Source organism: Sturnira hondurensis, unplaced genomic scaffold, assembly GCF_014824575.4.
Source record: "Sturnira hondurensis isolate 20B ecotype Veracruz unplaced genomic scaffold, ASM1482457v3 Scaffold0022215, whole genome shotgun sequence".
Lineage (NCBI taxonomy): Eukaryota > Metazoa > Chordata > Mammalia > Chiroptera > Phyllostomidae > Sturnira > Sturnira hondurensis.
The window spans coordinates 7,009,249-7,027,209 of record NW_028094846.1 but is presented as its reverse complement, the minus strand read 5'-3'; the positions used below and the strand labels follow the sequence as shown (position 1 = coordinate 7,027,209).

The following is a 17,961-nucleotide window of genomic DNA, read 5'->3' as shown; positions in this document are numbered from 1 at the left end:
CACACTCACACTCACACTTATACCCATCCATTTAACAAGCAGAATCAGAGAGCTTTATTTTACAGATTCCTTCCGTCTCTATGCAGATACAAGCTTTTATTAGTGAATACAATTAAAACCTGATGTAAAATAAATTGTAAACTCTGCAGATATTCTAAAACACTATTCAGAACTTGTAATTTGAATATCTTCCACAAATTAATGAGTATTTTTATTGAATTTGGGGGTGAAATTAGTTAATAAAATTATATAGGCTTCAGGCATACAGTTCTATAGTACATTGTCTGTATATTTTGTGTTCACCACCCCAAATCAAGTCTCCTTCCATCACCATTTATCCCCCCTTTACTGTCTTAAATCTCCCCCACCCTCCTCTTTCCCTCTGGTAATCTCCATACTGGAGTCTGTATCTGGTGAGTATTTAACATGTACTTGAAATGTTGTTATCTCACTATACATTAATACACTAATATATCAGTACCATTGTTCAGACTTGTGGTCAAAGAAATCTGAATTATAACACCATGAAAATCATATCTAGAAATTGCTCCATTCTGTCGACCTCTAAATATGCAGCTACATACTTTTTATTGATGTGTATGCAGATGCTAGGGGGTTGGGTTTTACTGGTGAAAGTAACAGAGAGATTTTTTTAATGCACAGAACCTCTTCATTTTTAACCCCGCTAGTCCCTGGGTGCGGTACACTGAAACTAGCATGGGATCTTATCCTACAATGCGTGACTTTGCAAGCAAGCTAAGCGTTGCTTACATTTCATTAGAAGAAACCCATTGGAAGCTTGTGTTAATAACCCTTTAATGTTCACTGTGAGTGTTCAGAAGGCTCTTTCTTGTAGACTTGAGTCTGACCACAGGGACAGTGAGGGACACGATGACTTGAGCTCCATTCCTGTGTGCTGCTTTTTAAAAAGACTGCTGTGAGGACAGTCTCATCTGCTTTGTTATATTTTTGGAAATATATAAGAGAGGTTGAATGTTATTAACTAATTTTATTAGTAGAAGGTAAAATTTTTTGAATTTTAAACATTTTTTGGCATTTTACTGAGAACTCAATACACTTATTTAAATCTCACACCTCTGTGAAGTGCTTTCCTCGTTCAATAGATGGAGAAAGTAGAGGCCAATTAATATCAGTAACTTGCCTAGAGTCATTGAACCACTAAGGGATGAAACTCAAACCCACTCTGAGCTCCTAAGAGTGCCTCTCATGTTGCAGTCTTTGAGGATGTTTGAGTACTGAAGTAAAATAGTTATTATATGTATTCATGTAGAGAGGGCCATTTTGATTGGGACCCTCAATTGCTTAAATTTGTCAGGGTAGACAAGAATAAACGTTTCTGTAGTAGAAACTGTAAACGGCATTTGGCTCATCACAGGTGTGATGTATCTGTTATGCCGTTTTCAGGTGTTAATGTTCTTCATAGACTGGTTTGTTTTGTTTGTAAAGGTGGGGAAGTCACGGGAGCGATGAAGTGATAAGGAGAAGGTGGTGGGATAGAAGTAGCAGGGAGAAGACGGTCTGGGCTTCCAGAGTCTAGAGTTAGGTAGGAGAGTGCACAGACGACCGCCCACATGCAAAGGACCAGCACAGAACACAGATTCTGTGTGACCAGAGCAGACAGGCGGTATATAGCCGTTAGATTCTGAAAGGAAGATTATTGGTATTTTACCCTCTATTCCATTCTTTTGGGAGTTTTCTTTCATGTGAGATGATTATCATCCCATTTGGGATCTGGAAGGGATTCTAGATATTCCAGAGACAAGTGCATCCCCACCCGCCTCACTCGGCAGATGGGACGCTGAGGGCTGGGAGGTGCTTGTCCGAGGGCACGTGGCCCTTCAGTGCCCGGCAGCGTCTGCTGACCGTCGTGGCGCCGTGCTCGTTCCCACTGCCCCTCCTTCGATAGGCAGCCCACTAACCTGCCCGCCCGCCTGCCACCGAGTCACACACATCTGTGTCCACCCCTGTCCCGGGACCATGTCCCGTTGACATTCTTTCACGGTCTACATGTTTCACACCGAGGGGTGTAGGAGTAAATTGTTGAAATACTTGCTGACTTACTTTGCTTAAGGGTTATGGATTTATTTTATGTCTATTAGTGATAAATATTTTCTTTGCTTAGAAATTGAAGTATTGGATTTATATATTTTAGTTTTACTTTCTTTGTTGCTAGAATAATGTAAACCCCTGAAATCACGTTTTTTTCTCTTCATTTTACAGTAGTATTATTGATTCCACAGAGTACAGCCAACCTCCGGGTTTCAGTGGCAGTTCTCAGGTAAATTACGCAGTTAACAATGTGTTTTCGTGGTACCATCAGTGTAACCATCTGAGTCATGAAATCCAAGGTCGGTTCGCTGGGATGTCCTGACACAGGGGCTGCGTTCTGACTGCGGCGGTGTTGGTTAGACTCCAGCAGCTCTGACGCACAACCAGCTACTTATTTGCTCATTAGTGAGTTAAAAAAAATTTTAAGTGTACTGATAAAAGTCCTGTCAGGTGTTGAGAAGAGGGAAATACTGTAAGAGGGAATTATGAACAGCCAGGGTACTGTTTCGAGGATAAGATCATTATAATGTGTTGATGGATTGATGACTCATCATGATGTTTCTCTGCGGAAAGTAAACTCTAGGTTCGAGTAAAATAAACTCTAGCTTCCCCTTCTAATTAACTGTAAGATTATTTTGACTCTACTTTGTTCATCTCTGATTTGGGGGATGCTGATATTTGTCAAATCTAACTGAGGCTGGACCTTTTGAAAAAAGTTTCTCTATTCAAATAATTTCAGATTTTGAGAAAAGTTACAAGAGTGATAAAAAGAATTTTTATATTCTTTATTCAGGTTGTTCAGATGCTAACATTTTATCACATTTGCTTGTCATTCTCATTCTTTCTCTCTTTTGCATATAAGTTTTTGTCTGGTTTGTTTGAAGAAGGTACAGACATAACGTTCCTTTGCCTCTCAGTACGTCAGTGTGTATTTCCTTCAAATCAAGGATATTGTCTTAAATAATTACAATATAATTTTAAAATTCAAGAAGTTCACTTTTTTGCCATTTTAATTTTCATTTCGATCTTCTTTTTTTTATATAATTCCCTTTAGCATTTCAGATAATAATGGCCTGGTGATGATGAACTCCTTTAGTTTCTCATTGTCTGGGAGGTGCCTTATCTGCTGCTCAGGGCTAAATGATAGCTTTGCTGGATGGAGTGCACAGTCGGTCCTTGCTCTTTATCACTTTGAATACTTCTTGCCAGTCCCTTGTAGCTTACAAAGGTCTTTTTTTTTCTTTTTAAGAAAAAAGCTGACAGTCTTACAGGAACTCCTTTGTAGTAACTGTCTGCTTTTCTTTTGCTGCTTTTAGGATGCTCCCTTTATCTTTAACCTTTGGCATTTTAATTGTGGTGTGTTTTGGTGTGGTCCTCCGTGGGTCCATCTTGTGTGGGAGACTCTACGCTTTCTGGACTTGCATGTCTATTTCCTTTGCCAAATTAAGGAAGTTTTCTTTCATTATTGTATTTAATGGGTATTATACTAAAGTTTTCTTTCATAATTGTATTATAGTGGGTTTCAAATAAGTTTTCAAGTTCTTGCTCTTTCTCTTCTCCTTCTGGCACCCCTACGATTGATTCAGACGTTGGTACCTTTAAAGTTGCCCCAGAGGTTCCTAAGCCTTTCCTTGTTCTTTTGAATTTTTTCTTCCTACTGTTCTGATTGAATGTTTTTCCTTTCCTTGTGTTCCAAATTGTTGATTTGATTCTCAGCTTCATCCTTTCCTCTGTTAGGTCTCTGTGTATTTTTCCTTATTTCACTTACTGTAACCTTCCTTTCTGCCTGGGTCTTTTTTATGATGTTGAAGTACCCAGTGAGTTCCTGGAGCATCCTGATAACCCATGTTTTGAGCTCTGCATCTGATATGTTGATTATCCCCGTTTCACTTAGTTCTTTTTCTGGGGTTTTGTTCTGTTCTGTCTTATATAATCACAATATAATTTTAAAATTAAAGAAGTTAATGTTTTTACAGTGCTATTTATAATTTCTGTACCTTACTCGACTTTTACAAATTAACCTCATATTATCCTTTATAGTAAAAGGAAAAAAATGAGGCATTTTAAAATAGATGTTTATTTGTGTATTCAGCTTGTGTGGTAGTATACTTATTTTTATCATTGTGAGAAGAAAATGTTTTTGATCATACAGTTTTTGTTTGTGTAATTCTAATGTGATGAACTTTTTATTATTATATGTAGGAAGAGTATATATTTGTTTCTTTTTTGATTATTTGGTTTGACTATGTTTAGATTTTACAAAAATGGTACCATAGTATATCATTTTCTGAGACTTATGTTTTTAAAGATTCATTCTCCTGTCTGTGGCTGTAGTTGATTCCTCTTCACTGTGTGTAGTATTCCATGTTGTTACTATACAACAATTTATCAGTCGTCCGATTTATATATAGTTGACATATTGCTGTGGTTTTTGTTTTTGCTCTTAAGAGCATCTTTGTGCATGTCTCCTGATGCACAAATGCGAGACTTTTCTTTAGATTTTGTACCTATGAGAGGAAGTGAGGGTTATTTGGTATACACATCAATATTTTTGTATTTTGATAGAATATCAGTTGTTTTTCAAAGTCATTTTATTAATTTAAAACTCATACTGCAGGTTTATGTGAGTTCCAGTTTTTCCACATTCTTATTAATAATTAGTACTGTTGAATTTCCAAACAATTGCCACTTTAATGGGTGATAAATAGAACTTTGTTGGAGTTTTATTTTTTATTTTCCTGTCACTATAAGGTGACATCTTTTGTGTTATGGCTGTTCGTGTTTTATCTTCTGTGAAATGCCTTTCATGTCTTCTCACATTTTTTATTAGTCTTTTTCTTATTTACTTGCAGGAGTCTTTTAAAAATGTGTTCAGGATACTAACAATTTGTTCCTTATGTGTTGTGTGTGGGTTATGATCTTTAGTAGAATTTCTGTGTCTGTATTCAGTTCTGGGAAATTTTCAGCATCACTTCTTTAAATATTTCTTTTCAGTCTATTACTCTTTTTCTGAGTGTCTTGAGTATTTAAAACTTACTGTTTTTTATCTCTTATCCTCTCAGATTTTCCATATGCTTGCCTTTTATCTTTTATTCTAGGTAAAACTTTTAATTCCTTCAGATTTATAAACCAGCTTGCACATTCTCTTTCCCGAGGTCTCCAAACCTCGGTTCTAGTTCTTGTCCCTGTGTAGGTGTTGGAGCCCAGGTGGGTGCTGCGGTCCTCTTTCTGCCGCCTGCACCCTGGATCCTTTTACCGTCCCTCTCGGAGTTCATCTTCCTGGTTAGTTGTTTGTCTGGTTTTTCTTGGAAATTGTCTTTCTGAGTCGTGATTCAAGCACAGCTTTAAAATGTGGCTGTTACCTGCCATCTAGTTTTAGCAGGAGTTCACTTTAATGTTGTGGGCATAATAATGCTTTAATATTTCTTGCTTAATACATTTGCAATTGCTGCATAGTTATCAGTGAGCTTGTAGCATCTCTGAAGCTCTCATTATGTATCTTATCTCTGTATCTGTTTCTATGTCCCAAGCATAGTAGTTAATAACTATTTTTAGAAGAATTGTTTTATCTTTTGAATTAACATGGTGTAGGCAATATATACCCTTGGCCCTTGAACAACACTGGGGATCACACATTTGTATGTTAGATGCATTACTGCATTTTGCCATGTGTAGTGTGCTCCCACGTATAACACGCACCTGTGTTTTTGGCCCACACTTTCAGGAAAGTATCTGTCATTTCAATTTTTTAGTTCTGTTTTTTTTATTTATGTTTATTTATGTATATTTAGAAATAAAACTGACCATCTCATTCCAGGGTATTTTGCATATGGATATTGTTACTGCTTTCTAGAGTTACACTTTAACACATAAGCCTAAATAAAAGAATTAAAAACACTTATATAGATACAAAATTAGTACTAACCATGTGTAATGTGCATCCTTATTTTTCCCTCAAAAATTTGGGCAAAAAACTGTGCATTATGCACAGCAAAATACGATATGTGCTATTATATACTATATTCTTACAATAAAATAGAGAAAATGTTCTTAAAATCATAAGGAAGAGAAAATATATTTACAGTATTTATTGAGGAATCTGCATATAAATGGACCTTTGCAGCTCAAACTTGTGTTGTATATGTCAAACTATTTAGTGCATGCATATTACTGACCCTTAGTCTAATATTTAATTTTAACTTAAATACATATTCTATACAGTCAAGCACTGTTCTGTTCAAAGGAGACAAAGGTACAGTTATAGAGATAATGAAAATAGTTTTATTTTGATAATTGTTTTCTGACAATTTCTGCATGTTAAAATTCTTAAAATTCTGAATTTTAGAATGGCAGTTACAGTGGGTTTTATCTTTACTTAATTCGGAGAATTGAAAGAAGCTTCTCATCTTAGTTTTATAAAATTGGCCTTACAAACCTATTTTCACTTGGAAAATGAGAACTATGGGTTTTATTTGCCATTTGTAATTATTCTAATATGATGAACTTTTTGTTCCTTTGTGCAGAAAAAGAGTTATGTGTTTTTCTCAGTTATTTGTGTCTTTTCTCGTTAATCCCCTTAGACAAAGAAGCAGCCGTGGTACAACAGCACATTAGCCTCTAGACGGAAACGACTCACTGCTCATTTCGAAGACCTAGAGCAGTGTTACTTCTCTACAAGGATGTCTCGAATCTCAGGTACACACTCAGGAGTTCTTAAAATGTCTCATATTTGTATTTCAGGTCCACTTCTAGCTTTCTGTGCTGATTCATGGGAGGTACTGTTTGTAAGCGAAAGTGTGTGTTTTGACACAGTCCACCGGAGCACTGTGAAGGTTCTTAGAGATCTTAAAGAATGTGGCCTTCCCATAGCTAGTTTTCCCATACTCTTCCTGTGTTTGGAATTTTTAATCTTTAGACAGTGAACTATATAAAGTTTTGAAAAAGTTGGCCATGAATATGTTCCAGCTAGCAAAAATAAGTTCCATTCAGTTGCCTCCTGTTATTCAATGTTTATTAAATTCTAGGCCCTGTCTTCTGTGCTAAGAATGAAAAGGTGTAAGAACTGGTTCTTGTCAAGGAATAGTATAAACTTAGTGAGGGGAGGCAACAGGTAAATTATTCTATGTGCTATTACATGTTATATAAAGATGCAATGGATGTCATGAGAATGGAGAATAATACCCACTAGCAAAGCTGGGAGTGAAACGGGCCAAATGGAACATGAGAAAATGCGAGAGGGAACAGTGTAGGCAGTTCTGAAGAGTATGTAGTCAAGGCTAGTATTAACGAACTAAAAAGGTAAGCAGCAAGCGTGTTCAAAGCACAGGAAATAACTTATGCAAAGAATGGATGTGAGAGCAGAGAATATTCTTACTGCTTTTTGTTAGCTCTGTGAGCTGTAGCTTTTCTTGGTATATATGCTTACCAAGGAAGTTGGGACTTCCGACCCTACAGATTTTTTTTTTTGAAGTTTTGTAGGTGGTGCATATAATTTAGAATGAGTGGTATAACTGCCTGCTCCGTCAGTTGATGTCATGATCAGTACACCTGCTCGAAATGAGGGCAACCAAGAAAAATAATGCCTGATATTTTATTCTTGAAAAATTGGCTTTGGTTTTCTCTTGAGAACTCATGTTTATATTCAGCTAACACACTGCTTAGACCCTTCAGACAAATATCCCTCAAGACTAGTGGAGGAGGAAAAAAGTTTATTAGATTTACACAGCATTTTTCCTATGAAAAACAGGAACAAGCCAAGCTTTGTCGATAAGCATGTTTGAAGTTAACAGTCATCAATTACAGACTTCTGGTTAATAATTGATGGCAGCGTAGACAGACATGGCTTGCCTCTTCACATAGCCACAGCAAAATGACAACCAAAATATAGAAAAACCATCACTCAGAACTGTCAGAAATCTAGTTAAATGGAAGTCTGACAGCTGTGGAATTAAGGAAACCACATCCTTCCAGACTGGTAGGGAAGCAGATGCAGAACAGGCTGGTCCCTCACCCACATTTGGAGGATAAAAATTTGGGAGGGATACCTTGGGACGAGGAGTCCCAGACCCCATGGGGCCCTCCAGCCCAGGATTCCAGTGCCAGGGAGATAAGTCCCACAACTCCTGGCTATAAAAACCAATGGGGATTGAGTAGGTGGAAGAAACTGCTAAAGCCCCAAGCAGTTCTTCTTCAAGAACCCACTCACGGACTCACCTACTCAGACTCACTACCTCTGAGCTCCTGCCCTGGAGTAAGAGCTTGAAAGGCACCAGTGCTGTACCAGGAGAGGCTGAGGTGTTGGCATCAGGGCGAGCAGAGGCCGTTGTCCCTGTTCTAGACCACACCCCCACGTGGCTTACACTGTCCAGCCCACCTTGGAGATCCCTAGGTACTCCGCACCCCTAGGCTGCTCTGGCGTGTGAACAGCTGGTCTGGGCTCATGCATTACAGCTTCCTAAATCCTATCAATCAAGCAACAGCTGGCCTCAGAAGCCCCAATCCTAGTAGTACCCAGCCTAGATTCACGAATTGGCTTTGCCAGGGAATTGCCAAGCCCAGCAAAAGTAGCAGCCATCTCAGATTATTTATAGCTCAGGTAGGGTGGCCCAGGACGAAATACAGGTTGGGGACTGACCATGGCATGCACCACCCAGTGGGCAGCTAAAGACCACATCAGAGCACCACCACCCTGCCCTTGCACAGCTGATTCTTTGTGGAGAGAAAAGGGCTATGGTCAGTGGTCACAGCTAGTCCTTGCAGCTGACTGGCCTGGGTCAATCCCTCCCATAACTTGCCAACAGCAATCAGGACTCAACTACAAGAGGAGGTTGTACTCAGCCCACATGAAGGGCGCACCTTGAGTAACCCAGCTTGGGTGATAGGCGAGGCTATGCCACTGGACCCTACAGGACACCTACATTAGGCCACACTACCAAGACACAGAGTCAAAGCAGCTCTACCTAATACATAGAAGCAAACACAGAGAAGTCTGCCCAAATGAGGAGGCAGAGATACATGGCCCAGATGAAAGAACAGATCAGAACTCCCCAAAAGAGGTAACCAAAATGGAGATAAGCGGTCTCTCAGATGCAGAGTCCACAACACTAGTTCTAATGATGCTCAAGGAACTTAGTGAGGATCTCAACAGCATAAAAAAAGATCCAGTCAGAAACAAAGAATTCACTAATTGAAACAAAGAACAATTTACAGGGAAACGGAAACACAATGGATAAAGTTGAGAATCACAAATCAAGATTTGGAACATAAGGAACCAAAAAACAACCAATCAGAACAACAAGAAAAAAGAATCCAAAAAAACAAAGATAGTAAAAGTAGCCTCTAAGACAACTTCAAGAAGGCTAACATTTGTATGTTAAGGTTATCAGAAGGAGAAGAGAAAGAGCAAGAAATTGGAAATCTATTTGAAAAAATAATGAGAGAAAACTTTCTTAATTTGGTGAAGGAAATAAACATGCAAGTCCAGGAAGCTCAGAGTCCCAAACAAGATGGATGCAAAGAGGCCCACTCCCAGACACACACTAGTTAGAATGCCAAAGGTTAAAGATAAGGAGAACACCTTAAAAGTCGCAAGAGAAGAGAAGTTAGCCACCTACAGGGGAGTTTTGATGAGAATATCAGCTGATTTCTCAACAGAAGCTTTGTAGGCTAGAAGGGATAGGCAAGAAATTTTCAAAGTCATGAAATTCAGGGAACTTCAGCCAAGATTGCTCTACCCAGCAAAGCCATCATATAGAATCTAAGGGCAGATAAAGAGCTTCCCAGACAAGAACAAACTAAAGGAGTTCATCACCACCAAACCATTATTATATGAAATGTTAAAGGAACTTATGTAAAGAAAAGAGGATGAAAACTATGAGCAATAAAATGGCAAAAAATATAAATCTATCCATTGTTGAATCTAAAAAACAAACTAAGCAAACAAGAAGAACAGAGACAGAGTCATGAGTGTGGAGAGCATTTTTTGGTTGCCAGATGGGAGGGGGAATGGGTGAAGAGGTGAGGAGATTAAGAACAAATAGGTAGTTACAGAATAGCCATGGGCATGTAAAGTATGGTATAGGAAAGGGAGTAGCCAAAGAACTTACATGGGTGGAGTGAGGGGCAAAGGGGGAAAAGTCAGGGCAACTGTAGTAGCATCATCAATAAACTGTTATTTTTTAAAAAGCTATGCAGATGGAGTATTTTTATTTTCTTGCCTGAGAATTGAGTCCTTTTTTAAGCCTCTGTAATTAGTCTATAAATTGTAACAGGAAACTATGAAACTGAAAGTGGTGTGAGACTTGCATTCTGATAGAGGGTTCGTGTTAACCCCTTCCGATGTCATCCGTCAGTGTGTGATGTTGGAATGCAAACACAGGTTAAAATAAGAGAAATCTGTAATAGAGATTGGGGTAGGCTATTCATTACTAATAATTCTTAGGTAAGATCCTGACCAATCTGGTGAAGTTGGGCAGAGTCCTGTGAAGCCAAAGGTTGCCTGTTCTGATGCAGGTCAGGGCACAGGCATGTGTTGCGGGCCCAGCCCCTGGTTGAGGTGTGTGCAAGAGGCAACCGATTAGTGTTTCTCTCTCACATCAACGTTTCTCTCCCTCTTTCCCCTTGCCTTGCCCTCTTTCTAAAAATAAATAAAATCTTAAAAAATAAAAAATTTTAAAGACATGCTATGGGATAGTAAAGATAATCATAAACAAATGTAGTGTATTTTGGGGATGCAGTTTTACAGGAACGTAGAATGTAAGACCAGGGGGGAGTTTAGATTTTTGTCTTTGTGGACATGGCTGTATCATACTCAACACGCGCTGCTGTCCTTAGGAATCTCGAGCGTATCTCATCAGATGTGCAGTTGACTACACGCCATGTTGCTGAATACGGATTTCCTTCTAGGCTAAAAGTTTGTTCTTTTGTGTGTTTTCGAGTGAGAATCCACCCCACACCTCCCTTCCCTAATTTTTGTTTTCAGCTATGAACACGAAGGATGCAGATTAAGAAACGAATGCCTTGGCTCTCAATTGTAATTGAAAGAGGAGGTAAATTATAAAATATCAGAGGAGGATAAGACAACTAATTAGATACACTTTTAGAAACTAATTTGTAATTAGAATGGGAGAGGTGGTAATGCCAACAGGTATGAACGGTTGTTGACCACAAACCAAGCAAGCAAATGAACTCCTACCTTTTTATAACCAGATAAGTGAAATCTAATTCCTGTACTTCCAGATACTAAAATAACTGTTTTTAGTCCTTTCTGTATAACTTCTGTTGAAAGTAGGTGTTAATGTAATGAGTGGCTGTATGGTGGCCAGAAAATTCTAGAAAGAGATCATGGCTTCAACACAATATACATTCTTGAATGTTTGTGAATTTTATGTACTTAAGGGTTGATGTCAAAATTTAAAAGAATAGATGATTAGCATTAAAATGATTTTAGCCCTGGCTGGTGTAGCTCAGTGGGTTGAGCACCAGGCTGCAAACCAAAGGGCCACCAGTTCAATTCCCAGTCAGGACACATGCCTGGGTTGCAAGCCAGGTCCCCCAGTAGGGGGCATGCAAGAGGCAACCACACATTGATGCTTCTCTCCTTCTCTTTCTCCTTCCCTGCCCCTCTCTAAAAATAAATAAATAAAATCTTTTAAAAATAAGAAGATGATTTTAAATGAATGTCTAAACTAACTGCCGTTCCAGTATTTATTACATTACATGGCTCACAATAATCGGATTATATATAAAAAGAACCAGTAACTATTACATCTGAGCCACTTTGTGGTCATTGATTTTTTGAGAACCAATGAACTGTTACGCCCAAACCACTCTGCAGTACAGTTGATTATTTTTTTGCATGAACCCATGTTTAATTTATAATTTGTTGAATTTCCTGAGAGTAATTTTTGTGCAGCAGGAGCTTCATCTCAGTAACATTATAGTGTTGCTGGCTAATTTGTTCCTTTTGCAGTTTTTAGAATAGAAACAGTACACACTGGGCTTTTAAAATATGGGTTGTTAATGAATTTGCCAAATGAGTGCTTAAATCTTTAAAGATTAAAATATCAGGGACAGAAACTTAGTTTCCTCAAGTAATTGGGTTCCATTACAGGGTGGGGCAAAAAAATAATTGTGAGTATGCGAAACAGAGTTTATTTTATATTATTTATTAGTTACTGTATTTAATTTTCTATACAAGCAACTGTAAACCTACTTTTGCCTACTACCCTGTATAATCAAGGTCTTTATATCAACAATTATCTTCAAAATAAGCTACCATCTCCAGATAAAAGAAATACTTTTCTGTGTATTATACATTATAGTAACTCTTCGCTTAGTGGTTCTTATATATATTTTAATTTTATTATGCATACTGTCATTTTCAGAGGACATTTAGGAAGGGAGATCATGAAAGTTGCCTCGGAAAAGTTGTATGTGGGTGTGTAAATGTGTATGAGTTTAGAGGAAAGAAGAAAGGATGAAAACACACTTTTGTAACAGGCTTACTTCGGATTGGAGTCTAGGAAGCTCACTCAAGTAATTGTGTGTTTTTACTTTTCACATTTTGGAAAGGAAAAATAAAGTCCAAACTTTAAGCAATTTGTGAAACAGTGATTTTTTAAAATGTATGCCCCTACTGTAGGCCTTTTTCTAGATTGGAGAATACATTGGCTTTGTTCTCAGGTCCTTCATAAGTTGACTAAGCGATTTAAATTCCTCATAACGCGTTGCGAATGGTTTACTGAAATGCAGGTTAGTCCAAGCCTTCTGTTGGGTGGACTGTTGCTTTCCGCCTGGAACTGTTGCACGCCCAGACGTGCAGGACTGAGTGGACTCACAGCCGTGACCTGCACTGGGTTCGAGAATCAGTAATTTAAACATGGCAGCTTTCTCCTCTCTTCCTGTAATTGGATTTGAAACACTTGACAGTATTACCTGAATGAATACCTCACTGTTTAAAACTTAACCAGTTACTTTCTTCTAAGTTGCGTTAGTGTAAATTGTGTTCCGAGAGTAAATGAACCTGGGCGCGGAGCCGGGACTCCGTAGGCTTGTTCCTTCAGCGAAGTCACACCCTGGCTGGTGTCTGCGCCCCCCTCACCCTTGCTGTCTCCATCATTGGACTTTGTGTCATTGTAAATGAGTGAACTTTTCTTGATTGGTGGTCCTTTTTTTTTCTTCTTCTTTTACAAGAAATTATTTTTAAAAAGAGAATCAGTGGTTTATTCACATTGGTGTTGAGCCAGTGTCTCTCCAAGAATCACTAAGAAATTTTTATGAAAGTTGAAAGATTAGCTAATTAATTTGAGCATGTAAGTCTTTAAAAAATAGTGGTTAAGAATTGTCTTTATTTAGAAGATGACTCTTAATCTGTGGGTACTGCTCTCTGATGTTGCCGTCATTGATTTCACTTTGTTTTCTCCACGTAGATGACAGTCGGACAGCAAGCCAGCTGGATGACTTTCAGGAATGCTTGTCCAAGTTCACGCGGTATAACTCAGTACGACCTTTGGCCACCCTGTCATACGCTAGCGATCTGTACAATGGCTCCAGCATAGTCTCTAGGTAAGTACTAGAGACTAGGTAAGTCAGGGCAACACCCCTGACTGTCGTCCTTTGCAGGTGTATTTAGGATTCAGTGGAATTCGAGAAGCACTTACGGTTAAGCGTCCGTGTTCTGAAGCCAGGTTGCTGGCCAGGTTTTAGTTCTGTGGCCTAAGGCCAGTTTTGAGTCTCTTCAGCCCTCAGTCTCTTCACCTCTGGAATGGGAGGGTGAATAGCAGCCACCTGGTAGGGTCACAGCTGTGGTCTTGGAATGTCTGTGCTCTGGTGACCAGGTTTGCTCTCCTAATAAGTGCTTATTCTTCTTCGGTTTTCTGGTCACATAGGTACTTAAGTGGTATTATTTTTTCCTTCTATCTTGTCAGATTTTCTATGCAGCCATCTCAGCCTTGAGCTTTCTCTGAGGGAAGATTTTTAAACATAAATTCAGTTTTTAATATATGGAGGGCTAACCAGGTATTCCTTTCTTCTTGATTGAACATTATTTTTGTTTGTCTTTCAAGGAATTTGTTCATTTCACTTAGGTTATTGAATTTATTCACATATAAGTGCTTATAATATTCCTCTATTCTCCTTTTAATATCTTTAAATTCTATAATGTTCCTTTTCTCATCCCTGGCATTACAAATGTGTTTCACATCCCCTACCCACTTAGTAGTCTTGCTTAGAAGTTTATCGGTTTTATTATCTTCTTAGAGAGTCAGCTCTCAGTTTGCTGATGCTGTATGTTTCTGTTTTCTGTTTCATTGATTTCTATTCCTTTTTTTCTTTCTTTGCTTTCTTTAGGTTTAATTTGCCCTTATTTTTTTAGTTTCTTAAGGTTCAAACTGAGTTGAATTCTTCCTTCTGTCTCGTAAATAAGTTGTGTTACACATTTTCCTCCACATGCTGCACTAGCTGTATCCCACAGGTATTGGTGTGGTATCTAATTTTTCCTCCAAAAAATTTTTGTTGTGGTAAAATGCACATAATGTAAAATGTACTATCTCAACAAGTTTCCACTGAGTGACAGTAAAAAAAAAATCCTAAGATCATGTTCCTGTCACCGTTGTCCGTCCCCCTAGCGCACCTCCCAGGTCCTCGGTACCTGACTTGTAAGAGCGGAAGTGGGGACCCGTCTGAACAGCGACTCCTCGTTCCCCCTGCCCACCAGCCCTGGCAGCAGCCGTTCTGCTCTCTGTCTATCTGACTTTGACTGCTCTGCGTGTCCCTCAGGAGCGAAATCAGGCAGTGTGTTTAACGTTTCTGAAAGAAAAATGTCAATATTCAGAGTTTCTTAGGCAGGACAGGTGAAGACGAGTAGGTAGCAGCGAAGGAGAAAGGCACTCAGAGAGTGGAGGGGCCGAGAGGGTTTCCCGGGGCAGTGGTTCTTTGCTTTTCCTAGTGTCTCGTAAACACGTCATTGGTAATAAGTTTATTTTAAAGGCGTTTAATTCCCCTCAAAATAGGACGTTTGACGAAGAATTTTGCTGGGGATGAGGGATGAGACACGTTAGAGATGACAAATATGTTGAATTTGGTGCATTATTTCACTATATTGTAGAAGGAATTATTCTTACTTAAAATTGCAAGATATATATCTACTCCTGGTCATTAATTGCCTTGAGAATCTCACTGAGAGAAAAAGCCAAACCAGAAGAAACTGCTTTAAAAACTAAAAGTTTTCTTCTTTTTCTCATGGGTAGTTTGGGGTTACTTGGTGCCGTAAGCCCACCAGGCGGCGGCATGTGTTTACTTGGACGACGTCTCAGCCAGTTAGACAGTAGGCACAGAAATTAATGCTTCCCGTGAAGTTCATGGAGGACTCATCCCACACACAGCAGTAATGTCATTTTTGCACGTTCTCCTAAATTAGGCATTTGGTAGCCACCAGAGAGGAGTGATTTTTAGAGCCTCATTTAAGCTCTGAAGACTTAGTAGCAATGGCTGTTTCTTGAATTCCTGGTTTGCATTTTACCTACCTAGAGTGTGCTCAATATTAATATACACTCTATGTATAGTTTACAGATTTTAATAGTTTTGCTTACGTTTTCCCAAATTTTTGAAATAGAACTACACCAGACATTAGTAAACTCATAAGAAGAAAATACTTATACATTGCACCGTTCACTGCTGCTGGATCAGTCACTGCACTGTTGACATGGCGTTCGATTGCCAGTTTTAAGACGCCGTTGTATTTTACATGGCGTAGAAAGTATCTCACTAACTCATCTAATTTTTGTGTAAACTGTGGGGTAAAGCATTGTTGTCCATTTCATCCTACATGTGAGCAGTGGAGGTAAGGAGACGTTTTCTAACTCGTCTAAGATTGGCACAACGCCACTGAACAACAGAATGAAGAATCCGACTCCGATACTCTGGTTCTCCAGCTCCGTGAGTCCCTTTGAGACCTGTGGAAACCTTTAGAGAAGTTTCAGAAAACACTTACTGTGAGACACCCAAAAGAATAAGAACTAATTCTTCTGAGTTTCTGGTACTTGGTACCCCTCTTCCTACTATCTTGGCTAACTTGGCTTTAAAATGAACATTTTGGGGGAGGGGTTTAATTTTAATGTAGATACTGTAGTAGTCAGATGCCATTTTTTGCCATAGTTTGAAAATACTTAAATCAGACTTTTTTTTAGCAGACAGTTATAAAGGAGTATTTTCTTAATTAACTTTCAATTTATAATGACAGGCAGTTTTAGTACATTTTTTATTACAGAATCCTATGAGTTTTTATTTGTATTTAAAAACAGCTCTCCAGGTAATTATTGACTTGTTTCCCAAGGAATAAATATGCTTTTCAGGATTGCTAATGTCCCTTTTCTTTTCATCGGATCTTTCTGGTGTTGGGCCATTGGGGTTAGGGACACGAGGGACAGGAGTACAGCTTCCTCGTGGGGAAATTACAAGAATTGCGGGGCCGGCCTTTTAAAGTGTAGTTTAGAACACTGCTCTGGACTTGAAGCCTCGCCCAGGAAGGGCCTCATCTGCCCCCTCCCTGCTGCTTCCCCGGGGCCAGCACAAGCTCGGTGGGCTGTAGTAAATAGTCGTCGAACGAATGGAGAACTCACGCTGCTTCGGGAGAGCCCGGATCGGCAGGGCTCCCGCTGCTGTCCACCTGAATCTGCTGTTACACAGCTGCTGGCTGATGAGTATTTCTTTCAAGAAAGTAGCCCATTTACACTTGTCACCAGTGACACGCAGCGGAGAAATAGATTGGTCCCAACCTAACGTTCATTGAGAAGTCCAAGGCTGGGAGAAAGTGTTGAGATCCCCACTTTCATGCCCATTGAAGCTACGGGCTAAAGGCCAAACACAGTCCAGCTTAAGCTTTGGAAGATGCTCCATCTTTTCACTCTCCTGTAACCTCCACCCTAAAAGTTTCCTTTTCTCACCTCAGTTTCTTTTGTTTTTCCTGTTTGTTTTCCTTCGCCCTTGCCTGTCAGTCGTACGGTGTGAAACCACAAGGTTAAATCCGTTTCACTTACCACCACAAAGAGGATCAGTCGCGTTAGCATTTTGGATTTTAGTAGACTCGTGAAGGTTTGTCACTGATCAGAACACAAAATAGATGCCCCCGACAAAGGTTTAGAATGAGAATGAGCTTCTCAACCTAATGGCGCTCTGCAAGTAATTGAAGTAGAAGAGGACTTAGAACTGTCGGCTATCCAAGAGATAAGAAAGTGGACTAACGGCCGAAGCCGCAATTGAAGGCTACTGTAAGGAGGGTCCCCGCAGTCGGCAGCGTGCAGAGGTGGGCTTGGAAGGGCGTCCTGTTCGGGAGGCCCCTGCCACGTGCCTGAGCCGCCCGGGGAGGCTCTGCCCGTCCTAGACCCTGAGTTGGGAGAAGTGGGTTCGGAAGTCGTTATCTGACTTGTTTTTATTAATCTCTCTTAAGTGTGTGTAGTCTACATTTATTTCGATATTCAGTGTCAGACGTGTTTGGGGTCTTTATTTAGAAGTTAGGTAATGGTTTTGTGGCCAGAAATATGCTGTAGGGACTTAAGCCTTGTTTGCATCAATTGGCCTGTGGTAAAATTGGTTTCATTATATGTCGCTCTGTTTAAAGTCGCAGTTTCCAAGAACCCAGTGATGTCAACTGAGGACTTACACTGTGTCTACTGTTGTGGAGAATGGATGTGAGAGAAGCAAGGTCAGAAGTAGGGCGATCCGAGTGTAGGTGGTGTTGAACTTGTCCCTTGTTGAACCAGTGCATGCTGGTGGCCTGTGGGCCAGGGTGAAGGGGCTGTGATTTGGGGGGTCTCACTTGACAGTTGACACCGAGGTTGTAAATTCATGGAGCTCCAACATTTGCAGGTCAGATAGATGAGGCAGACTGAGAAG

At 39.5% G+C, this 17,961-nt stretch overlaps 1 protein-coding gene across 3 annotated transcripts in view; it reads left to right on the top strand.

Annotated features, from left to right (window-relative positions):
• The window catches only part of COP1 (COP1 E3 ubiquitin ligase), a 116,336-nt gene that overhangs the window by 52,977 nt on the left and 45,398 nt on the right, over positions 1–17,961 (top strand). For all 3 annotated transcript variants that reach the window (XM_037034874.1, XM_037034873.1, XM_037034872.1), the window contains 3 exons: positions 2,242–2,299; positions 6,651–6,765; positions 13,500–13,635. In XM_037034874.1, the coding sequence (XP_036890769.1) occupies positions 2,242–2,299; positions 6,651–6,765; positions 13,500–13,635 (309 nt within the window). The remainder of the gene's footprint in view (positions 1–2,241; positions 2,300–6,650; positions 6,766–13,499; positions 13,636–17,961) is intronic.